This window comes from Aythya fuligula, chromosome 11 (assembly GCF_009819795.1).
Source record: "Aythya fuligula isolate bAytFul2 chromosome 11, bAytFul2.pri, whole genome shotgun sequence".
Taxonomy (NCBI): domain Eukaryota; kingdom Metazoa; phylum Chordata; class Aves; order Anseriformes; family Anatidae; genus Aythya; species Aythya fuligula.
In genome coordinates, this window is record NC_045569.1 from 19400852 (window position 1) to 19416896 (window position 16045).

General features: G+C 42.1%; 1 protein-coding gene across 3 annotated transcripts in view; it reads right to left on the reverse strand.

The window, feature by feature from the left end:
- Positions 1 to 16045, reverse strand: part of MEGF11 (multiple EGF like domains 11) — a 200018-nt gene that overhangs the window by 82268 nt on the left and 101705 nt on the right. For all 3 annotated transcript variants that reach the window (XM_032195319.1, XM_032195318.1, XM_032195320.1), the window contains exons 7-9: positions 10209 to 10455; positions 8425 to 8545; positions 3583 to 3719 (exon numbers count right to left, since the gene is read on the reverse strand). In XM_032195319.1, the coding sequence (XP_032051210.1) occupies positions 3583 to 3719; positions 8425 to 8545; positions 10209 to 10455 (505 nt within the window). The remainder of the gene's footprint in view (positions 1 to 3582; positions 3720 to 8424; positions 8546 to 10208; positions 10456 to 16045) is intronic.

Here is a 16045-nt window from a genome sequence, read left to right on the forward strand (position 1 = left end):
AGCAGGAATTAGCTTTCTACTTAAACATCTTTCCTTTGCAACATATCAATCTAATGTGTCCATAGCACCATTAACAACCAGATACATTGTTCAATTAAATTACAAAATGAGCTGCTAAACCCTAGTTATGTTTCTTGTTTAATTTACATTGCTTTCTGCCTATCTGGGGAGATTCGTATTACAATATCCACTGTACTTTAATATGTACTATAATTATTTGGGTTGGGACAGGATAATATGGCTGTCACCTGTAGAATTAATGGAAGCAATTTCACAAAATATTAAACATAAGACAGCCTGCTTAACTGATGAACTCGGTACACACACCTACAATTTTTGCGGACTTTATTTTTAACGGAATAACGCTGTAAAATATTTTGGGCTTTTTCCTTTGTTTGTTTATTTTCACAACAGTGATCACATTTATGTCGCACAGACAAATATTGAAAGCCATCCAAAAAGCACTAGTCTGCAAATCGCCTTTCTGTTGATAGAAGTTACAAACACAACAACAAAAGACTAAGTCTGCTCACACTGTTACAACAAATGTGGCATTTATTCTGCTCAGACTTAGTCTTTACGTTTAATGGCAATATGTAAAACAAAGCTAAAACAGTATGTTCGCTTTTCCAGTCAGCCATAGAATTCCTCATTCCCAGCTTCTAACTGTGCTTCTGCTATTATTCCTTTCCAGTTTGCAAAACACACATTTGCATGACATATCCAGTCATTGCAGCACAGCACAGAGCTGCCTGCAGTTATTAATAGCGCTTGCCAATTTACTAGATCTTTAGTGTGTTGCCTCTTCCTGGAAAACAGGTAGGGAACAAAGTGTGGCAATTACACTTACACAGACCTTTATGACCATTTCATCTCCACAAATATTTATCTAACTACATGTTATTATCTTCTGCGCGAGACAATGGGTGGTGGATTTATACAGTACTTATCAACAATTAAAAAGGATAATAGTAGATAAAGCACGTTTACTTTTTTATTGCTGTTTTTCACAAAATCTGTTATTACGAAGAATATTTTTTCATCGCCTTGTACAATTTCAAAGAAATCATTATTTTGTTGTGCAGCAGCTTTCTCCTGCTACTCTTGCAATTATATTGCAGCACGGCAACAGCTACAAGATCCAGAAAGTAAAATAGACCCTAAACTAACACGGAGCTGACTAATCCACTCCATTGTCCATGCTCTACAAACACACAACTAAGGAAAGCAATTTAGACTTTTTTAAGACCTTGTGCCTGCTCCTGCCATCAGTGAAATCAATGGGCAATCTCCCTGCAGCTAGCTGTAGCTGACAACAAGGTGAGGGTACACACGGCTCTTCAGAGCAAAGTGTTGCAGGTTTGTGTCGTCCCAGCTCAAGCGAAAGGCTCCAACTAAATGTGATGAGCCCAAGGCTTCACTTCCCTTGCTAAAGGCTGATAAAGAAGCATTTTTTAACATTCTGAGAACCCACTTGGAAGGTGGTAATGTCTAGGCCAATGTAAGTTTTCCCTGCTGCTTTCAGAACTGTCCTCTCTCCTAACTTTCTCCTGTACTCATTTATCTTTTCATGTACCCGCATTTCTGCTCCTCAGCCTTGCCCTTCAGTGTCTATCTTTTACCTCCCTGCTCCAGGAGAGGGCAGGTGATCCATTCCTAAGGGTTTTTCTTGGGTACAGGTTCACTGTGAGACCTTCCCTCAGTTTCTTGTCATCATTTTCCAGCCATTTGTGCCTTATGTTGTCCCTCCATGCTTCTCTTTGTCATCCCAAGCCACTTCTCTCTTTGAAGTCCAAATCTCTCTCACCTTTCTCCAAGGACAGATCTGAAGAGCCCACACTCTCTTTGCTCAAGGACGGTTCTTGTGAAGTCTGCCCTGTAGTGCCTTCTCTGTTGTCTCTCCCTGAGCCTGTTTCTCCAGACCCTTTCTAAAGTGGATAAAGTGGCAAAAACTTCTGCTTTCAATAGGACACAGAATTGGGTCTTCTGCTACCTACTTGCCTTCTCCTTTCTGGGTCCATCAATACTCCTGGTCCCCAGCTTCTCTGCTCTTATTGCTGGAGAGCACCTAAGTGTTGCAGACAGTACAACAGCCTGCAAGTGTTTTTTCCTTGTGCCATGCTCCTGTAGCAGAGCCAGCTCTTCTGCTGCATGTCCTCCCTCGCGGCTGGAGGCTATCTTGGCAGCTGAGCAAAGAAACTGGCTCAGCTGCAGGCTGCTGGCTGGAAGCTCCTGACAACTCTAACGCTGCTGATTCACCTATGGCCAGAAATCGATCTGATTTCAACCAGACAAGGAGACCTACAGCCAGAGGGCCAGGACTGAGGGCAGCTTGTGATTGAAGTGCAGTCACTACTGTAGGTGTCTAGGCTGCACAGATGCTTCTTTTAGAGGAATTGTCTCCAAAAGGTGAGAAAAGAAAACTTTGGTTAGAGATAGCAATTATGCAGTGCCGTTGCAGTGTATCTCAGGGATCCTAAAATCACTGCCTCCAGATGGAGGATGGTGGAAAAGAGACACACTGATATTTCCTCCCCTAAATTAATTTGAAATAAGAAGTATTTCCACCATTTTTAACCATATGCAAATTCTGTCATAATCTCCAGAGCCCCTTGCCAATTACCCCTGTCAATGAAATGTAAACAAGGAGCACCCACATTTAACGGGACAGAACACGGCCTTTGGAACACCAGAGCAGTGTCGAAGGCTGGTCTGTTTGTGTGCTATAAAGACCTGCTGATTATACAATGATGGAAGAAATGAGAAATTCCAGTGAGCTTTGCTGCATAAAAATGTAATTTTAGTGTATGTTGACATACCAGTACTAGCTTGTTCTAGCTAATAAAAGAAGAAAGGGTATAGGAGAAAGGGCTTTAGCACGGGATATGCTAGTGAGTTGTGCCCATGGTCTCTGGAAAGTCTGGTGACACAGTCCAACCTCTAGTGAAAACTGCTAATGAAAGATTCATCTGCAGCTTCCTCACCATCGTTAGCCTTGATGGCAGGATTAGCTGGAGGACTAAGGCAGCATGCGTTACAATCCCACCTCGACTTTTCTCTGTAGTCATTTTGCTAAGTCCATGACACCTTTGTAAAGCAACATTATCATCTTCTTAGATTGATTTATGGGTGAAGCCTTTCGTTTATGAATTTTGAGGATTTATCACCCTTTGTTGGTGTCTGAGATGGATCAGTGCTGCAGCAGCACAGAGGGGATGAGGGAAACATTAAGCTGCTGCATTGCTTACTCTTGAGGATATTAATTTGTATAAATATAGTTCATTTACATATCTTGTAAACATGTAATGCTCTCTATTAAATTTATCACTGTAAATATCCAAATTAAATTTAATCCATTAAATTTTAAAAGTTATATTAAAAAAAACTGTAAATGGAGAGCATTGCCAATAAAAAGTAATAACATTGCCACATTTATAATGTTTGAACTGCTTTAGAAAGATGAACCTAATTGCAGCAAGAGGAGCATAACACCGCTTTTCTGAGAGTAAGATTGTCCTAGAAGGGATATAAATATTGCCAACTGATGGTTAAAAGTAAAGGCTTTGCAGTTTTGATTTTTACCTGTCTCCCACATATCCAGGTGTGCAGATGCATTTTCCTGTCACAGGATCACAGTGTCCTCCGTTGTGGCATGGACAGTCCTGGCTGCAGTTAATTCCAAATGTTCCAGAAGGACACGGCTGTGCACACACCAGCCCCTAGTAAGGTTGCAGAGAGAGCAATAGTTCAGTCAACGGTCATAACGCAATGAATTCCTACCCACTTCTTTACCCTCACCTCTTCAGTCATCACAGAGTGGCACATGCCAGTGCTTTTGGCAAGCTGTGGAAGAGGCAGGGTGGGAAGAAGAGATTGGGACAGTTGCAGAAAGACTCCAGTAATGACAGAGAAACAACTGGACGCTCCACACTACCAGTGTGGCAGCCTTTTGGCCAGAAGTAGTTTTGCAGTAGAAAATCTGCCTAATCCCTCAACACTGGCTGGATGCATCATCCAACATCCCTCAGCTATTTATCCTCAACCTTGGTGCCATATTTCACTCCTTGACCTACCTCAATTCCACATCTCAGTGGCTACCATCTTCCTCCATTTCATGCTCTCAGCCTTCTGCTCTCCTCCCTCTTTATTCCTGTCCACACAAAATCTGGGTTGCACACTCCCTTTCAGCCTTCTCTCGTCCTGACCCATCAAATCCCCATCTCTGAGCTGTTTCCTCCTTTCCCTCCCCACGTAATCATCCCTGAGAGTGAGGAACAGACAGTTGGTCATTCTTCGTTGTGCACCCTGGCACTGCTCAGCAGGAAAAGCAATTGCTGGGCAAGCCTTGCTTCAGCTCTTTATCCCCAAGGCAGAGAACGCTTCCCATGGGCAGTTTCTTTGGAGAATCACCTGCCAAATTCAGGTGGTTTTCCTCCAGGTGTCATATAATGCTCCCTGCCAAGTGTCAGGGCCTCACAAGGATTTCCCTAGACTTTCTTAGAAGTTGTATAAATGGTTTTTTATGTGAGCAAACATAAAATCCGAGGCTGGCATCCAGCTGAATAATTTCAGCCAAAACCATTCTGGCAGTGCGTGATCTGAAGATGGGGTCCTACACTGGAAAACGTTTGGCAATGGTTGCAAGTGAAGCTGCTGCCAGTGCCATGCACAGCGCAATGCGCTGGACAGAAATGTGCTTTTTGATTGTCCCTGTTATTCTGTTTTAATCTCCCAGAAGTCTTATTTCCCTGACTAAGACCCAAGGCAAGGTGTTTTGAATAAAAAAAGCATATATTAGACAAAAGCTATACAAAACATAACACAGGAGCATTAATGGCTGCTTTCACTCATTGGGGTTCCCTTCTCCAGAGTTTGGGAAGTTCAGCAGGATCCACAACCCCGAAGTGGAGAAGCTGCTCTTCAACGTAACCATAAAATAGATGCTTCAAGACTTTCCCAGCCAGTGATAGGTGGCTCCTTGGCTGTAAAATAGACAGCTTGGCCTTGGTTCAAGAACATTCAGATTACAGTGTTAAAAAAATGGTGTCTCCGGGCTTAAGGAATACACAGTGCTATATATCTGAAAATGTAAGCGCCCATTTATCTTGATAATAAATACTTTCTCTCCTCATGTCTCAAAAAGAACAGGATTTCTATCAACAAATGATGAGAAAGCAATACTCTGTGATGCATCCCCTCGGAGCCCAGAGAATCTTCAGGCAAACTTTTTGCATTAATATGTACTAAGGGAATCCAAAACATCCTTCTCTGGAGGATCAAATGTCAGACCACCGTTTCCTGCTGCTTACACATCTAATCCGCAAAGTTCACCCCATCAGCAGCTTTTTTAAGGCTCTGATACCACCAGTTTCTGCTTTTAACATTGTTTGCTATATTATTACAATTTTGCAGCAAATAAAAGATTTTTTTTTTTCTGCTCTACTGTCTTCTCCTCGTCCTCCCGCCCCATTTTTAAAATCCAAGACAGAAAGAAAAATAGACCCAGCTACAAACTTCATCAAGCGCGGAGGTTTCAGGGAATGAGAAAGAAGTGATTAGCACATTAGGATGTGTTGTATTAACATGGCACCATGATGCAGAGCCTCGAGAATGGAATCTGGCGTCAAACGGGGTGTGTTGCTAGCGACAAACGTTCTGTCATGCGAGGAAAGATTGCTGCTTTCCTGAGCATGGAAATCTAGTCCTTCAGAAGTGTTTCTGAGAAGCGCTGTAAGAGCTGAATTTAACTTCCCTCCCCACTTCCCGAGAGTGCTTGGAGGATTTAATGCTGCAAATGAGAGAGATGTATAGAATTAAAGCTGTAAATTGTTGATGAGGCCCTAAAGCAGCCACTCACTAACTCCCACACCCACAAAGACGCAGAAGTGGAAAAAGCCCATCACTGCAGAATGCTGGAAGCCCCATTTTGTTGACTCTTTCAACAGAATGCGCTGTTAGCCACCATCCTCTTGGTAAAAAAAACATGAGACAATAAATTCCCACAGGCCACAGTTTGTACAACTTTTTATGCTTCTGGAGAGTCTGCATGCGTTGGGAGGAAGCAGGAGGAAAGGAATATTGTAAGTAATAAAATAACCAGGCTCTGAAGATGGCAGATCCAAGGAAGAACCTAAGAACCCTCGGACTTCCTTCTATTCAACTTCTTGCCTCCTCTTCCGTATCCCAGAGACAGACAAGCCCCTGAGGGAACTGAGCTGCTGTTAATAAGTCTACCCCAGGAAGGGATAAAAGTCACAGCTCACCCAGCAGCAATAAAATCCAAGTGGATTTGCACTCGCATAAATCCAGGGAGAATTCTCTACTTCCAACATGATGGTATATTCAACACGTACGTGCAGTCTCAAGCCTCAAAATCAGCAAGTAAAATTCCTGGTGTCAAAAAAGGACTATCTAGGGTGTGAAATAAAATGAATGCTGTCTAGCAATCATCTCTCTCTCACTCATTTACAGCCCACTTGTGTCTCACTTCACAAACCATTCCATCCACCAAGAGTTAAAACTATAGCATGAAAAAATATTTTTTCTCTCCCTGTGTACTGAATTACCAGCTTTTCATTAAAACCCTGGAGAGACCCTTTATACTTAAAATCTCAACATTTACAAGCTGAGTGCTTTTACTTATAATTTCAGTTTCTTCCCCCAGAATACTTGATTTCTCTCTTCAATTTTCAGTTAAGCTTGTTTCAAACATCAATTGTTAACTCTAGGGTTTCTCTGGGGACAGAGCAGCCAACAACACAGTTTTCAGGAAAGTCTCTCTGGGCCACTAAAAATGCAAAGAAAAGACTCCAAGCTGTAAGGAACAGGGCAGAAGTGGGCCAGAATACAGCTGCTGTGCAGCTCTGGTGCTGTGGCTCTTCTTTAGGGTCTACACTGCATCCTAAAAGACCTCTAAAAATTTCCTGCTCTATTCTTAAATCTCTTCAGTGACTTTGTAACTTTGTAAAAAAAAAAAAAAAAAAAAAAAGGAAAAAAAAAAAGAGAACTCCAGATGATAAAATACAAGTAAGGAAGAGTACAGCAAAATCGCTCATATCCTCAGAAATGTTGGCACACAGAAGATTAGGGGAGCTGATTTAAATCACTTTACTACTCGGTCCTTAGGTTAACTGCCAGAATAGACTGACAGGCCCCGCAAAATATTGGAATGCTTCCTTTATGCATTAGAAAGTATTCTCCAGGAAGGAACCTTTTCTTCCTCTCCACTGCATGCCAGTTCAGGGCAAGGTGTCATTGTCTTATTTAGTTTCTGAAAAGTTTCAGCTACTTTGTCGTTTGAAATGCAGTGTTACCATCATCACCTTGGCCATCATTGTTAGGCAGAGAGAGATTCTCAGTACATGGCTGCCACCAAAAAGTTTGCACAGCAATGTTCTCTCTTGTGTTGCTGCCTGATAGCCACCCGAGTCTCATGGTTGGCATGTTTTACCTAAAAGCAGGTGAGTGATCAAACATTCTTGAGAACCCAAATGAAGGCAGCATTTGCTGCACCAATCCAAAGGAACATAAACATCTCGCTCAGTCCCCAAATGTTTTAATGGGTATAAGGGCCGTATCAGAAGTCAGTTGTACGATGACATCAGGGTCTTCCTTGTATTAAAATAGAAAATCACAGTACTTGCATGCATTAATATCCAGCAAGTTTGCCAAGAGACTAATTGTCAGATATGGGAAAAATGCCAGGAAACTTAGCTCAGCTAAATGGTATGTAGGCCTGTGAGACTTGGCAAGCCCCGAGAGAGTTAATTATCACATTATTGATAAAGTTAAGGACTTTTAAAATGTTTGGCCTTGCTTTCTTGACACAGAGGATTAAAGGTTAGGGTAATTTGCTCTCTCTAGGGTGACCCCTGATGCAAGCAAATCTATTGCACTCAATGGGAATTATGCCTGAGTAAGGACGGGGCACTGAACTGGCCTCTGTCTCCCTGCGTATATTCCTTTTGCTTTAACGACTGCCGGAGCCATTGAATTCCCCTTGACTTCTCCCTCTCCTCATTTCCTGAAAGGGAACCAGTGCAGTGTTTCTTACAATGCTGAGCTGGGCTTTGAGCTTTCTATCTCGTGTGAGCGCAGTGTCTAATGGTGCAGGGAATATTCCAAAGAACTGTAATTTGGAGAGCATTTTTTCTTCTCCTCCCACAGAGAAGTGCAATGAGTAGTTGTTGCATTTTTACTATTGTTTGTTTAACTCTACAATGGTAGCTACCAGCCAGAGACTAGTGGCCTAAGTGCTGTGCACACACAACAAAGGCAGTTCTACTTTCAGAACTGTTAGAGGACATGACAAGAAATAGAAGATACACACCACAAGCACGCAGGGAAGGTGTGTGCCGAGACAGTGAGGAGTTAACTTCCCATGCCAAGCTCTAAATGATGAATGAGCATGAATAACCTACGTACCATCCATCCAGGAGGACAGGAGCACTCTCCAGTGATGTGGTGGCAGACTCCCCCATTCTGGCAAGGGCAGCGCAATTCACACTGAGCTCCGTGACTGCCTGGGGGACAGCGCTCTTCGCAACTTCACGGAGGGAGAAGAAACAAAAATCAGAGAGATCATTTAAAAGAACTTACAGGAAATAGCAAATGAGGAAAATCCACAACACAGGCCATCAACTGAGTCTTTATGCAAATTATGAAACCTCAGTAAGCCTTGGCTGGCATTACCAATTAGCCAAGATCTCTTTTATTTCTGCTGGGGTTATTTATGTGCCATGGATCCAGTACTCCAAGGCTGATGCATGAATGCAGTCTGTCTGTAGGCACCGCATGCCACCGATCTCAAAGGACAACTCACATCCCTGAAAATTGTCTAGGTAAGTAAGTGCTGCTAGATGAAGCCCCAATGTAAATTATGTGACAGAGCAACAACAGAAGCTGCAAATATAATAAGAGGATGGAATTAAATTGTTTGAAATTTCTTCAGCCACTATAAAATGCTATAATTTGCAATGTATAACAGGCTGGCAAGATCTCATCATCATTTAAAGGCTATTTAAGCTCATTGGGTCTCTCTGAGTGTTCATGGGGGGACGATGTAAGTCTTGTCCCTGCAAAACACAGCATCTCCTAGGCCTTTACACATTGGTGCTTTTCAGCTTTGCTTCTTTCTCTCATTCCAGGTTCTGAAATCACAGCAGTTCTTTTCCATAACTGATTGTCCTTTGATGAGGATGTTCATACAATGTGTTGCTGCATGTACACACTGCTGAGAGCAGGCGTAGTAATGTCAATAGGACCACTCCTGATAGTAAGCAGAAGCTTTAGCAGTGAGTGCTTTCAGGACTGAGGTCATAAGGCTAGGAGGAAATCAGGTACTAAATAAAATATTCAAAAGGTGTATCACTTATTTATGAGGGTTAATATTATCTTTATTTTTACCTTCTCCTTCATGCAGGCCAACAAACAATACTAGATTGCAGAAGTATTAAGTCACCTGTAATAGATCTCTGAGCAAATTCAGTGACTAAATTCTCCTTTCCCCGTAAATAATTTTGAAAAACATAATTACTTCTGAAGCTACTGAAAGATCTCTAATGAGTACTGATGTTACACTGTGGGCAATTTTAAACAAGGAACTATTGCTTGCTGTCCTAAAATTAATATGCAGAATTTGTGAATCCTACTGGTAAACCTTCAGTGTGGTATATGGGGATTTAGCTACATGATTCTCGTTAAAGTTAATAGGAGTCACACCACTAAATCCCTCCTCACTATGCTAAAAATTTACCCCCTAGATAGTAAGCTGATATAGTTAACAGTAATACTTCCTCAGTTAGATTGAAACTCAAATAAATCAGAGATGGTAAGTCCCATTTGATACTGAACTGGATAGCTAATGAGTAAAATGTCCATTTGCTTATAAAAACTGGACTGTAATTTGGATTGTGCTCGCATACCGAAATTAGGAACAGCTACAGTTGTACAAGCTGCAAAATGTCATGGATTTTTAAATTCACTTTAGCAGTAAATTTTATTTTGGTATGCAGACAGGTATAATTAGCAGCAAAAAAAAGGAGATTTCCTTTATTTAGCCTCTCTGAAATTCTGTTACCTGATTTCTACAAAGGAAAGTGCATAATATGTAGATTGTTTAAGTTCTGCCAATTACTCACTGCATTAAAAGCAGTCAAAGCAAGGCTGTTAAATGATGCAGAGTAAAAGACACCTCTCATCCAACTTACAACACCCCCGTGTATCCGGGAGCGCAGTGACATTCTCCCGTCTCGTGGTCGCAGGTAGCTCCGTTGTGGCATTGGCACTGGAACTGGCAGCCCTTGCCATAGCTCCCGGGGTCGCAGAGCTCTTCGCAGCGCCAGCCCTGGTACCCATCTGCGCAGACACAGGCGCCCGTGATGGGGTTGCAGAGGGCCTCGTTCTGGCACTGGCAGCGGTTGCTGCAGTGGGGTCCCCAGTGATCGCTGTCGCAACCTGTAAAACACGTGGGCAGTTACCAAGATGATCGGGTACGTGTGTTGCAAGCCTCTCATACCAGCCTCTTCTGCTTGGGTTGGCAAGCAGACAAAGAGACACTGCTAATAGCAGAAACTTTCTAAAGGGCCCTCAGACTTTTTAAAACTCCCCCTGAGCCAGCAGTGTACTTCAGCACGCAAGGAGACAAGAGCATCAGTTATACACCTAAATACGAGGACTTGTTTAACACCCTTATTGGATCAGGACCTAAATCTTTTAATATCCTGTTTCTTAGTGCTCTTAGATAGCTGGAAGGAATGAATTTATAGTGGAATTAGACACAGAGGATCACATCCTGACTGCAGTGTAGTTAATGACTGGTAGAATTGCCAAGCAAGTCCTGTAGATTTAATAATGTTATCAAATATTGTTTCTTTGCACTGTTCCCTTAAGATAATAAATATGATAATCTAAAGAAGACTTTCTCCTTCGGTGGGGTTTTTATTATTTAATTATTTATTTTTCTGGACTAAAAAGATGACAAGGCAGAAAAGAAGTTGAGATTTCTCGAGGCTGCTTAGCCCAGGCTTAGGAATGAAGGTATGGAGTGTGAACATCAGGTCATTTCTGTGCCACTAGCAATGTGTGCTAGCATTATAGAAGGGCACCAAAGCCCATGGCCATTGACACAGAGAGCAGATTCTCTACAAAAGGCATTTATGCACAGTGAGAACCCTTCACATGACAATCCTGCCTGATCTCTCCTTGTTTATGGACCATATGCAGGATGAGAGAGGGAAGTCAGCAGTACAGAAGCAGCTTGAACATGATTTGCTATAGAAACAGTAATCAGCACCTGCAAAACACCCGTTTAATATTTATGCATACAAACCAGATAGCTTAGAGAAAACATCCAGGGGTTAAGATTTCCTCCGTAAATGGTCAGCAGAAAACCAAAGTTTTCTTTAGGAGTCCTACCCTCCTCTTCCCAACCTGTTAACGTAGCTGTGCCTGCTGCTCAGAATAGAGCTGCTGGCAAAATCTCTGCTAAAGACACAGTTACAGATCATGTTCCAAGTACAGCTGGTTGTGCTCAGAGAGCTGATTTCAATTATATCAGCAAAAACTCTTCTGCCAGTGTAAAATCCACTGACATGCAGGAAATGAGGGTGTAATCCCAGCGACATCGCTGTCTTCACGAACTCTTTTATTTGCAAACATGTAAACTAATCCCCAGGTGACACTCGCTGCTTCTCAGGGCCGGATCTCTGTTTCCAGACTGTGCAAGGCAAATGTAAACACCACGTAAGCCAGAAGCTCCTGTCCTACACATTTCATAGCCCTTGACTGCTACAGTATTTGGCTATAAACCTACAATGGACACCTACATTTCTCAGTTAATTTTGGCAAGCTTTTTGTCCTTCACCTTCTTGAGAAGTTGGATACCCATTGGTCAGTCTGAGGATATTCAGCAGGAAAAGAGATGCATGAGGTTTTCTTCAATTAGCACTGCTGATCATCAATTTACAGACTTGTGTGAGCACCAGTGTCAAAGGCCGAAATAAACCTGAGAGAAGAGAACTCCAGGGTCTCCAAGTGGATGATCTGCAGGGGCTGGAAGCAATGCGTGGACAGACACAGCTTCAGGTCCCGCAGAGCGTGCAATGTGCTGCTGTGCATAATCCTGCTTGTGCCTCACACAAGACAGTTTATTGCTTTGCCTCATTTCTCCCACTGCTGTAAGCAGGGATGATAGTTCCTCACTAACACCACTGGGAGCCAAGCAAACGAAATCTTACTCTTTATAAGTCTTAAATTATTACTGAGAATCTGGGGAAAGAGACGATCTATCTTTATTTTACGTAGACACTTGGTAAGACTCCGCAAGCCCTCTGGGGCAGGGAGCAAATCTGCTGGAGCTGCTGGGGTTTCCCAGCAATTTCCATTCCAGAAATACTGATTTGTTTTCTGCAGAACTTGAAAAATAAGAGATGCAGTTCTGCACCTTTGCAAAGGGCAAAAGTCTGAAGCACACAAGCAGAGCCAGTAGCCTTTGGCACGGGGAATGCAAGAATCAAACCTGACCCTACCTGACGCAGGGACTCGCTTCCTACCTTACCCCACCTGGTATTGGCGCCCTGACTGCCAGACTGCCGGGTGCTCGGCGCTGATGCAACTCCAGCTGCAATTAATTGCCTAATAGAAATGATAACACTGTTAGAAGATATGACTTACACCTTCGTCTGCCACATTGCAGATGAGTGCTCCAACCATTGGATTTGTCTGCTTGGTTTGTGCTTTTCACTTTGGAAGAAAGTGAAGGAGAAAGCAAACCTTTTATAGGATGGGAAAACCATTTCCCAACATCAGCTCAAGCTACTTGGTTCACTTTTAGTGTCTGCCCCAAGCACAGCTCCATTTATGTAAGTCTAATCTTATTCAAACACATACTTACTATTTATACTTTGTCACATTTGCTTTCTCCCTGTACCAAATTTCACTCCACGATCTAGACAAAAGGAAGAACAAAATGCTCCAGGAAAGAGCAGAAATTCCTCTAATTGGTTGTAAAATCATTAAAAAATATATATAATTTGGATAATAAAAGAAGCCTGCAGTGACCAGAAAACCAGCTGACAGACAGATTTTCCAAAGGCACAAGGCATCAGCAAGCACACATTGCAACATTCAGTACGTTTAGCCCAAAGTAGCTAGCCAACATGTTTTAATTATCTGTGAAATAAAACAGCTTGGCATACCAGATAACTACTAAGAATGTGAATTTCATGGGGATTTATTAGTGAGAGGACATAAAATGAGAATTAAAGTACATCTGAGTGCTCATGGAAGACAGAGAAAAAACAGAACTAGAACCAAGATGGGGCTTGTACCATGTCTCATTTGCAATGCCTGATACAGCCCTCGCAGTTGTTGGACTCCTTTTTATGTCCTTAAAACTACCCGAAGGTTTTCACTATAGTTCTCTAAATGGTTCAAAACCAGAGCCATAGCATGTGTGTATAACCAAGGCAAACAGCCCATTTTCTCTCTATTGATGGGATCATGTGTACACAAAACGATGAGGTGGCCCCCTCTAGATTTAAGTCTTAGCTCAGATGCCAAAGATTTTCTGCTTTAGCTCTCAGTTCAAGCCCTGTACAGGCCACAATGAGCAGGGCTATCTCATGCAGTAGCAATACATCTACTACCGATTAATTGCAAAGGGAAATGAGTGAGATTCAGGGGCCTTTTGCTAGTGTAAAATTTGTGATCATGGAATATCGTGCTCACTTGATTTTACACTGCCGTAATCTAACATGAAAATAAGATCCTTGTTGCTCAAAGCTTATCAACATTTTTCTTTTTAAATTTTATTTCTTTCAAGCTCCATTTTGCAGTGACAAACTGGAGCTGCAAGTAAATTCTTTACCTATGTGATTTCACTGGGACATTATGTGATATTTATACTGTGATAACACAGAGATCTGCACTGTGGTAACCTCTGTACCTTTACAAAGACAGAGATAGAGAGCTGATAAACTAAATCCCAGTACTTATTCATATAAGTAGTTCCACGGAGCTTAATAGGACCACTCATGTGTGAGGCTACTCAAGTGCATAACTAGCCACGGGGTTGAGGTCTAGTAGTTCCAGCTAAAATAATAAAAAACAGAAGAAACAAAAGACTTCAGTAGCTGGGACACATTTTTCTCTATATGTCAGTATGGTAAGTCCTAGCTGGTGTGTGATGGCAGTTTCAGTATCAAGATACTCAGCAAAGTAGCCTCAATGCCATGGCAGCCTGCAGCACTTGAGGATCATCAGCACCACCTCTCCTGTGAGCACAGAGACCATTTTAAAATACAGTCCAAGCCCTAGCACAGACTAATCCTACTCTTGTTGATAGCCTCTATGTGTTACCATAATAGAGATAAATAATAATAGCAACAATATGTGAACAGAAAGCTGATTAAAGCTTACACAAGAGCTACACTGTAAATGCATATGCCATTAAAAATGTCAAAATGATACAGAGACTTTAACTATACCATCAATAAGAGAAGCAACCTGAGAGTGGTGATGTCAGGAAGGTACAAATGCTCCCTTTAGACTCCATGTGTGTTTGTCAATACCATGAGAGATGAGCCTGAAATAGCTAGCGCTCTCCTGGGAGATGCTGCATTAAAGGGAGCTGCCATATTTCAGGTCACATGCTACCATTCCCTGGCAAACCTGCCAACTTACTCACTTTTTCTCCTTCGAAAATATGACTAGAGATTAATTGCCACCAATAAAAATGAATATAACTCTGTAAAGGATGATGCTGGGTGCCTAAGCATAATTACAGTTGTCTGCATATGGTAGCGCATGACAGGTGAAAGATTCATCCCTGCGTGGAAAGGTTGCTCAACACAGCACAAAGTGTTTGCTTCCTCTCTGCATCTCTCCCTCCACCCCGGAGCCTCAGTGGCGTGTTGAAATGAGGGCTAATTGCAGCAGGCTCTGCATATCCTCCTCTATAGCTGTGCATGACATCCTGCCACCAGTTCTGTCCTGTTAAAAGTACAACGAGGACACGTTGAAGGGCTGCTTCCCTCCCCAGTGGCTGTATTTCCCTCTAGGAATGATTACTGAATTGTTCTGTTTTGGGTTAAGAGAGAGAACCAGTATTTAGGGCAGTGGTGCAAGCTGGACATAGACAAAGCAAACACACAAGTTTGAAAAGTTAGCAGATGAATAAAAGGCCTTCCAAGGAAGAGCTGCCATTTATCAAGGGACTTAACCCAACAAGAGAGTCAGAAGTGCTCTTCCAGTGCTTTTCTATTACAGCACAGGTAAACTACTAACACAAAACCAGCATCTTGTATCACAGCAGCACCAGCAGCAGTGATCTTCAGGTCTCTGCTTATTTTGCTCTCATTAGCACAAGCCTGTGTGTGTCTATGTTTATAGCTGGTGACCAGTCCTGTACTCCAGGTGTGCACAGTCAGTGGGACATTCATCAATGTCCTGCAGAAGACACGGCTGAAAAAGTCAAGTGGTTGCTTTTCTCAGTCTGAGGACCCAGGACCACGTTTGCCTGTTGGCAATCTTCAGCGAATCCATACTTTAAAAGAATGTTCTGCAAATTTGCAGTGAATTAAAGCGCAGATTGTAGCTCACAGTCAACAATCAATATTCTGGCATATTTCCAAATGGAGTTTGAAAGGTTTAAATACCAGCCCTTAAAAAAGGCAAACAGTAAACAAAATGAACTTGCTAAATCTAGGAGGACACAATTTAAGATGGATTATGTTAGAGTTTATTTGGAATTTAGGGATAGATTTTCCTCTTCATATAACTGTAATACTGTACAATAAGTATATGAGTACAAACTAAGGTAAGATGCAGCCTCACCTCTGTTTTCCCCCTCCCTAATTCAGTTTCGGAATCTGACCGGGTTTAAATGGTTGGCCTACCTAATGTCAACTGGGAAAAGAAACAGCAAAAGCTAGAACATACGCCTGGATGCAGTGAATAAAAAATTAAAATAATCAATTAGCTTTTTATTCCCTGTACTTAGCACAATAGGAAAATTATAGGCCTTGTATTGAGCTGGTATCTATTC